The sequence below is a fragment of the Sapajus apella genome, unplaced genomic scaffold (assembly GCF_009761245.1).
Source record: "Sapajus apella isolate SASKATOON/1434 unplaced genomic scaffold, GSC_monkey_1.0 scaffold185, whole genome shotgun sequence".
Lineage (NCBI taxonomy): Eukaryota > Metazoa > Chordata > Mammalia > Primates > Cebidae > Sapajus > Sapajus apella.
The window spans coordinates 1,091,874-1,101,193 of record NW_022437125.1 but is presented as its reverse complement, the minus strand read 5'-3'; the positions used below and the strand labels follow the sequence as shown (position 1 = coordinate 1,101,193).

General features: G+C 52.6%; 1 protein-coding gene across 2 annotated transcripts in view; it reads left to right on the top strand.

Annotated features, from left to right (window-relative positions):
• The first annotated feature begins 4,145 nt into the window (after positions 1-4,145).
• Positions 4,146-9,320, top strand: part of RAB8A (RAB8A, member RAS oncogene family) — a 22,290-nt gene continuing 17,115 nt past the window's right edge. Inside the window, exon 1 of one of the 2 annotated variants that reach the window (XM_032268702.1) lies at positions 4,146-4,226. In XM_032268702.1, coding sequence (XP_032124593.1) covers positions 4,220-4,226 — 7 coding nt within the window. In that variant the 5' untranslated portion in view covers positions 4,146-4,219. Of the gene's footprint in view, positions 4,556-9,320 lie in introns of both variants that reach the window. The other variant, XM_032268701.1, reaches the window with a different exon arrangement.

The window sequence follows — 9,320 nt, the reverse complement described above, 5'->3', positions numbered from 1 at the left end:
ATGCCCGTGGCCTCAGCACTTAACATGTCACACGTCACTGTGTTCAATGTTTGTTCAACGGACCTACCCAACTTTTGGGGAGTTCCCAATGCCATGAAGTACAGGTGGAACCCAGGGTGAGGTTAGAACCAGATTGTGAGGGATATCAAAGGCTAAGAGGAAGATTTTGAACTTTATCCTGCCAAGAGACCACTGATAGCTACTAAAGGAAGTGGGTTGTTTTTTGAGACAGAGTCTCACTCTGTCATCCAGGCTGGAGGGCAGGGGCTCAACCATGGCTCACTGCAGCCTCAACCTCCTGGGCTCAAGGAATCCTCCCACCTCTGCCTCCAGAATAGTTGGGACTACAGGTATGTGCCCGACTAATTTTTATTATTTATTTATTTGAGACAAGAGTTTCGCTCTTGTTGCTCAGGTTGGAGTGCAATGGCGCTATCTCAACTCACTGCAACCTCTACCTCCCAGGTTCAAGCGATTCTCCTGCCTCACCCTCCCAAGTAGCTGGGATTACAGGCCACGTGCCACCCCGCCAGGCTAAGTTTTTTGTATTTTTAGTAGAGACGGGGTTTCTCCATGTTGGTCAGGCTGGTCTCCAACTCCCAACCTCAGGTGATCTGCCTGCCTCAGCCTCCCAAAATGCTGGGATTACAGGCATGAGCCACCACACCCAGCCTAATTTTGTAATTTTAATTGAGACAGTTTCGCCTTGTTGACCAGGCTGGTCTCAAATGCCTGACCTCAAGTAACCCGGCTGCCTCAGCCTCCCTTAGTGCTGGGATTACAGGCATGAGCCGCAGCGCCCAGCCTAAAGTAAGTGTTTTAGAGTGACCACACTGCAGGGTGGAATCTGATTAGAGAAAATGGTCAGGGAGACCAATGGAGAAATGTGATGATTCCACTGTGGCAACGGAAATGGAAGAACGAGATTCAAGAGCTATTTGTTTGTTTTATTTTTTATTTTTGAGACCGAGTCTTGCTCTGTCACCCAGGCTGGAATGCAGTGGTGCAATCTCGGCTAACTGCAACCTCCACCTCCCCGATTCAAGCCATTCTCCTGCCTCAGCTTCCTGAGTAGCTGGAATTACAGGCACGTGCCACCACGCCCAGATAATTTTTTAAATTTTTAGTAGAGACGGGGTTTCACCATGTTAGCCAGGCTGGTCTCGAACTCCTGACCTCAGGTGATCCACCCGCCTCAGCCTCCAGAAGTGCTGGGATTACAGGCATAAGCCATGGCGCCCGGCCCTCAAGAGCTATTTAGAACCGCCTTAAAAACCAGGATGTGACAGATGAGAGATGAAAGGCAGCTGTCAAAGATGGCTTAAGTTTCACTCGCAAGGAAAATCAGGACAAGCTGGTCTGGATAGAGCTGATGAGTTCAGTTGTGAACATGCTGAGTTAGGAGTAGCTGACGAATCCAAAGTTAGATGTCCAGAACACAGATGGACGTGAAGAGATGGCTCGGCTAAGGGTAAAACAATGAGACTGGTCAGCGTGGAGACATTAGGAGCACCCAGAAAGTGAGAACAGAGACAGAACGACAAGGAACACAAATTCTAAGGGACAATCAGAAACCACCCCCTGCCCCCCCAAAAAAAAGACTGCAGTGGGGTCTGAGAAAAATAACCAATCAAAGAAAGGGAGGCAGAGGCAGTAGGGAGAAGAAACCAGCAAATAAAATAGGAATGAGGCTGGGCATGGTGGCTCACACCTGTGATCCCAGCACTTTGGTAGGCAGAGGCAGGGGGCAGAGGGCAGATCACATGAGGCCAGGAGTAGAGACCAGCCTGGCCAACATGGTAAAACCCCCATCTGTACTAAAAATACAAATTAGGCATGGTGGCAGGCACCTGTAATCCCAGCTCTCTTGGGAGGCTGAGGCAGGAGAATCTCTTGAACCCTGGAGACGAGTGTTGCAGTGAGCAAAATCACACCACTGCACTCTAGCCTGGGCAACAGAACAAGACCCTGTCTCAAAAATAAGTACATAAATAAAATGAGGATAATACCAAGAAAAAATAGAATATTCAGAGGTGGTCAAGACTATCAAATACCACAGAGGCCGAGGCCTGTGAAGTGGTCAGTGGCTCTGGCTGAAGCTTTTCTTTTTTTTTTTTTTTTTTCCGAGACGACGTTTTTCTCTTCTTGTCACCAAGGCTGGGTGCAATGGCGCGATCTCGGCTCACCGCAACCTCCGCCTCCCGGGTTCAGGCAATTCTCCTGCCTCAGCCTCCTGAGTAGCTGGGATTACAGGCACGCATCACCATGCCCAGCTAATTTTTTGTAGTTTTAGTAGAGACGGGGTTTCACCACGTTGACCAGGATGGTCTCGATCTCTTGACCTCGTGATCCACCCGCCTCGGCCTCCCAAAGTGCTGGGATTACAGGCTTGAGCCACCGCGCCCGGCCCGAAGCTTTTCTTAATCAGAGCTATATTAGCAGAATGAGCTGAAGTGGAAGGGAGGAGGAAAGGCTGGGGCCATCCTTCTGCAGATCCTTAAGTGAGCCTCGAGGCCCCGGAGGCCCCAGAGTGACCTAAGAGAGACTGGACCATCTCTAAGAAGCCCTAGTGAGCAAATTGCTGCCTGGGAAGACTGGCACTCTGAATTCAGATACCAACTTCCACATTTGAGTGGGGAGGGGAAAAAGTCACTTAACCTCCTCTGGCTTGTTTTCTCACCATCAAATGGGAAAAAAACAACATCATTTTGCTGGGCTGGTACTGGGATTAAATTTATTTTAAGTCAGGGCTTTGCTGTGTCACCCAGGCTGGAGTGCAGTGGTGCAATCATAGCTCACTGCAGCCTTGACCTCCACGGCTAAAGGGATCCTCCCACCTTAGCCTCCTGAGTAGTTGGGACTACAAGCATGCAACACCACACCTGGCTAATTTTTTTTTTTTTTTTTTTTTGAGATGGAGTTTCGCTCTTGTTACCCAGGCTGGAGTGCAATGGCGCGATCTCGGCTCACCGCAACCTCCACCTCCTGGGTTCAGGCAATTCTCCTGCCTCAGCCTCCCGAGTAGCTGGGATTACAGGCACGCGCCACCATGCCCAGCTAATTTTTTGTATTTTTAGTAGAGACGGGGTTTCACCATGTTGACCAGGATGGTCTCGATCTCTTGACCTCGTGATCCACCCGCCTCGGCCTCCCAAAGTGCTGGGATTACAGGCTTGAGCCACCGCGCCCGGCCCCTGGCTAATTTTTTAAAGTTTTTTTTTTAAAGAGTCTCGCTCTGTCACCCAGGCTGGAATGCAGTGGTCTCGAACCCCTGACCTCAAGGGATCTGCCCGCCTCAGCCTCCCAAATTGCTGGGATTACAGGCATGAGCCACCAGACCCGGCTGCAAGCCCGATTTTCCTGATGTATCCCTCCTTTTCTTTTTTCGAGTGTCTCGCTCTGTCGCCCAGGCTGGAGTGCAGTGGGGCGATCAAGGCTAGTGGAGCCTCAATCTCCTGGCCTCAAGTGATCCTCCCGCCTCGGCCTCCCGAAACGCTAGGATCACAGGCGGAAGCCACCGCGACGGTCTGTTTTTTCAATGTTGAGAGGCCCACCAGACACAGAACCGCCGGCCCTAGATAGGACCCAGCATCCTCACTGCCCTAACCCCCAAGGCTGGCCCGGACAACCCCTAAGGCGGCCGAGGGCGGGCCCTGAGGAGGCCGGCGCGCGCCTTGGGGCACAGCTCGTGGCGGTGACGTCGCTCAGGTGGTGGAGACCTTGGGTATCTCTGAGCAGGTTGCCAAGCCACAGCCGAGACCTCGGATCTCGCCTCGGGGGTCACTTTTCAATTATACAGCGCCTCCTCTCTCCTTCCTCCCTCGGCTCACGCTGCCCAGACTAGAAACCACAGACGAGTATAAAGGCTCTACAGTCCTTTCCCGCGCTCGCTTCGGCTCCTACTGCGGCTGCGCGAGTTGTGGGGTCTGGACCCAGAGATACCCGCCCCAACTATGCGCGTGCGCCCTCTGCTGGCGCCTAACGGACCTCCGGGTGCGCGTGCGCACGCACCCCAAGCCCCGCCCACAGACTGCCGGCGCGCGAGCCGTTGGCTCCGCTCGCTGCCTTCCCTCTCCCATTTTGGGGCGGGGCCGGGCCGCCGAAGTCCGCGGTGGAGGCGGGGCCACATAATGCCACGCCCCCGCCTCGTCTCCATTTGAAGCCCCTCGACTCTTTACTGCTGGTCAATCAGAGCCCGTCCTCATATCAGTGCTGGCCAATGGGAGGTACGCTCGGGCTGCTTCCGGCTCCGCGCTCCGCTCGCCCCCTCCCCAGGTCTCCCCGCGGCGGGCGGGACGCAGGGGCGAGTGTCGGCCGCGGTGACGCGCAGCGGGCCTGGAGCCAATAGGGGGCGGGCTCGGCGCTGATGGACGGGGCTGGTGGCCAGTGGAGAGGCGCTGGCTGCACTTCCCGTCGGGGAAAGAGTGTAATATGGCGAAGACCTACGATTACCTGTTCAAGCTGCTGCTGATCGGGGACTCGGGGGTGGGGAAGACCTGTGTCCTGTTCCGCTTCTCCGAGGACGCCTTCAACTCCACGTTTATCTCCACCATAGGTAGCGGGATCGGGGAGTGGCTGGGGGCGCTGGAGGCCCGGGCTGGGCGCGCCCCTGAAGGGCTGGGGCTGAGAAATCTACCCTGCTGGGCGGGCCAAGGGCTCTGAGAGGGTCTAAGGGGCCTGAGGGGAGAAGAGCAGCCGCCTGCACCGCCGTTCGGGGGTTCATGGGCCGTGGCGGGGGAGACCAGGTGCCCATTTTGCAGATGGGGTGACTGAGGCGCCGATCCTCAGCCCGCTCGTTAGGGAGGGTTATGTCCTGGGCAGGCGTCTTCGCGCCCGTCCTTTCGGTCTGTCCTAGCAGCAGCCCTCGAAGAGGTTCTTTTGCGGTTCCTGTCTTACAGACGTGGAAACTCAGTTATGGGGAATTGGCCGTGGGAAAAAGACGGTGACATGTCACCTTAATGAGCGTTTGCTATGTGCCAAGTCCTTCACGTGCATTTCCACACTCTAGTTTCGGTGTTAAGTGCTGTTATGAGCCCGTCTCACAGATGAGTAATTTGAGGCTCAGGGAGGGCGTGGAACTTACCCAAGGCCACACAGTCTGCAGGTGGTGAGAATGGGATTTAATGGAATTTAATTCTGGCTGTGTCTCACCCCAAAACTCGAGGCTTAGCTCTCCTAGAGAGTTAGCACCGCACACCCCTGGCTGATGACAAGCTCAGCTAATGCACCTTGGAGCCGGGACTTTAACCCACACCATTCCTCCTCTTTTCTCTGGAGCATCCAGAGGTTGAGTCCCTCTCCCTGCCATGTTTTCCCCCATTAAGTGTATTTTCCTCTAGAAGAAATGATAAGAGGAGTCAGGACCTTTTCCCTGCCTGCCTTTCATCCTGCTCCAGGATGACAGCAATGGCAAGTGACAGTGCTGCCTGCCCTGGGACCTGTCATCCCCAAGAAGATGCAAGATAAAACCCTCAGTGAGAAACTAAATCAGCCACTGCCACAGGCAGCCTTGACTTCCCTATCAAAGGGCCCAGGACACCGGGTGTCACTTTAGAACAGCTTTTCCCGTAGGGCCAGCCCACATCGTGGTTGAACAAAATTGGCTTGTTGTGATGTCTCAGTTGTGACGTCCACAGAAGTGGAGCTGACCTCTCTCAGCGCCACAGAAGCAGTCCTGGCCCATGATGAAAAGGTTTGACCTGGGAGTAACACCGATCAGAGTGGCCTGTGAGCTCTGCAGCCCTGCTAGGGATGGGGACAGTGAGGGAACAGTCACTAAGTCCAGAAGTTTATTCAAAGTCAAGAAAACATAGAGAATGGCCTTTGCTTTACTGTGTGACTTCAGCAGAATCGTGTTATCTCCCTGAATCTCATGATAATGTGCCAATTCCATTCTTGCCCCCATCGAGGAGCTGCACTTTATAAAACAGTTATGTGCCAGATGTAAAGTAGAGAGAAATCATCACGTCTGGTTCCTAGTTGCTGTTGGCCCTTGAACGTGCACTACCCCTCTCTGACCCCTGCTGTCTTCAGAGCAGGAGTGACGCTGTCTGCCTGGGCTAGTGCCCTGGTGGTTGAGGATTAGAATTGGACAATAAGGGGTTGTCACCACAACCAGAGGCAATCTAGAGAAAGCAGATGAATGGCTCCTGTGGTGACAGCTTCCACCCTCTGAAGACAGATGTTTCTGAATTCTTCCCCCTCCCCCACTCCAAGGCCAAACTTTAGGGTAACCTTTGTGCCCCAACCGATCAAGAAATGGCTTTAATTCAGCCTGGACTACATGGCAAAACCCCACCTCTACAAAAAATCAAATAAAATTAGCCAGGCATAGTGGCTCACCCATGTAGACCCAGCCACTTAGGAGGCTGAGGTGGGAGGTTGGATTGAGCCCAGGAGGTCAAGGTGCAGTGAGCTGTGATGGCACCACTGTACTCCAGCCTGGGCAACAGAGCGAGACCCTGCCTCAAAAAAAAAAATAAAAAACACAACTGTGGGCAGACTGTGGCTTGCATTTACCCATTTCCCAGTTTCCTAGCCTCAGCACCTTCCCCCCAAACCCCCCTCTTTAGAGTTACTTTAGAGCTTTAAAGAGGCTATCTTCCATTTGCAGATGACGATATGACTTGGTGAAAGATACCTAGCAAGGTGCAGGTGGCACCTGACCCCAAGATCCCTCCCTCCCACCCCAGCATTCCGCTCCTTCCATTTGTAGCCTTCTGTCTTCTAGGAAAGTCTAATTCACCGTGACCTTGAAGTTCAGGCCTCATAATTCTTAGGCCTCGTAAAGTTTGCACTTTCTAATTAAATTTGGCATGTTAATAAAACCCAGCAGGAGTGTAGGGCAGAGCGCTGCTGTGGAGCTTGGCCAGCCTAACAGTGTTGATTTTGTGTGTCCCTGTGCACGCGTGACAGGAGGTGGGGTATGCTTTAGGAAGCCTAGACACACTGGGCTGTCTAGTCCTGAAGGAGAATCACCTGAATGCTTAAAGACAATTCTATAAATTAGCCAGAGGTGCTGCCACTTGCCTATAGTCCCAGCTACTCGTGAGGCTGAGGCAGGAGAATCACTTGAACCCAGGGGGCAGAAGTTGCAGTGAGCCGAGATTGTGCCACTGCACTACAGCCTGGGCAACAGAGCAAGACTGTCTCAAAAAAAAAAAAAAAAAAAAGCGATTCCATGTTGGCTGAGTGCACCTCTGGGTTTTCTCTATAGACCGAGGATTGAGTGGCTGTTCATTTTCTGCCACTCAATCCTTAACATTTTGCCAAAAGTAACATATCGCCAAAGCCTATTCTCAGAAGCCCCATCAATCATTTTGTGGTATGAACTTGGCCCTGTGGCTCCCTGGAATGGGTTCTCACCAGCCTGGCTCAGCGCCACTGACTCCTCAGGGGCCCATTGATTCCTCCAGTGACAGGGTTGGCATTTGAGAAAGTGCTTTGTGAACCGCTCAGCACCGCATAGACCCTGTTGCGCATTAATTCTTTGATCCAGCCATATTTTGCCAAGGCCTCTGTGGGCCAGGCAGCCGCTTTGGCACGAGCGCTGCAGAGAGGACCGAGTGAGTCAAGGTGCGCGCAGGACTGTGCTATCAGCTTCTAGCAAATGCATATTCAGCCACTGGGAGGTAATAGCAGTGGATGAGACTGTCAAGTCCCTGCCTCCAGGGAGCTTACGTTTGAGAGGGCGAAATTCCAGTGCTGAGGCTGGCTGGATGGAATTAGCATCCCCACCCTGGGTTCAGAGAGGTTCAGCCAGGCCTGGGCCTCAAGTCTTCCCCAGCAGGGATTTGAAGAAACTCCTGGTGGCAAAGGCTGAGTCTGGCGGTTCCTCATCCACATGGGTCATTAGGATCTGCAAGCGTTACACCCAGGTCCATGCAGCAGGTAGCACAAATATAGATCAGATAAGTTAATAAATAGGTAAGGGCGAGTGGATGAGGATGGTCAGGAAGGCTTCCCTCAGGAGGGATCTTGAATAGGGACCCAAACAAAGGGATAGCCAGGGAGCTACAGAAGGAAAGGACTTACCAGGACAGGGAAGAGCAAGCGTAGAAGCCCCGAGTTAGGAGCGTGCTTGAAATGTTTAGGAAAATACTGTGTGGATGGTGTGGCCGGAAAGAGAAGGTCATGAGCCAGAGTCCCGAGAGTTGACCAGGTTAGACAGGACCTCGGCACACAGGGGCAGCTGTTTCCACTTTATTTGAGGGAAAGGGGACAGGGAAGCCACTGGAAGGTGCTTTTTTGTGGAAAAAAAAATAGCTTTACTGAGATAGAATTCTCATACTCCTACCAGCCACAGTGGCTCTTTGCCACTGTGTTATCCCGGCACTTTGGGAGGCCGAGGTGGGGGGAATCACCTGAGGTCAGGAGTTCAAGACCAGCCTGGCCAACATGGAGAAACCCTGTCTCTACTAAAAAAAAAAAATACAAAATTAGCTGGGCATGGTGGCACATGCCTGTAATCCCAGCTACTAAGGAGGCTGAGGTAGGAGAATCACTTGAACCCAGGAGGCAGAGGTTGCAGTGATCCAAGATTGCGCCACTGCACTCCAGCCTGGGCAACAAGAGCGAAACTTCTCAAAAAAAAAAAAAAAAAAAAAAAAAGAATTCTCATACTCTCATACAGTTCACCCATTTGCAGTGTACAATTCAGTGGCTTTGGGTACAGTCACAGAGTTCTACAACCATCACCACAGGCAATTCGGGAACATTTTTCATTATGCCAAAAAGACACCAACCCTTCCAGTGTCCCCATGCCCTGCCTCCCCCAGCCCCTGGCAACCGCTAATCAGCTTTCTGCTTCTGTGGATGAGCCTGTTCTGGACGTGTCTGTTAATGGAATCTCACACTAAGTGACCTTTAGTGTCTGGCTTCTCTCAGCCTCATGTCATCAAGGTTCATCCACGTTGTATATCATGGATGAGTGCTCTGTTCCTTTCTATAACTGAGTCATATTCCGCTGTATCGTTGGACCACAGTTTGTTCATCCATTCATTCGTTGGTGGACACACAACAGAAAGTTTGGAGCAGAGGGCCGGGCGCAGTGGCTGACACTTGTAATCCCAGCGCTTTGGGAGGCTGAGGCAGGTGGATCATTTGAGGTCAGGAGTCTGAGACCAGCCTGGCTGACACAGTGAAACCCCATCTCTAGTAAAAATTCAAAAATTAGCCAGGTGTCCTGGCGGGCATCTGTAGTCCCAGCTACTCGGGAGGCTAAGGCAGGAGAATTGCTTAAACCTGGGAGACGGAGGCTACAGTGAGCTGACATGGTGCCACTGCACTCCAGCCTGGGCAACAAGTGAGACTCCATCTCA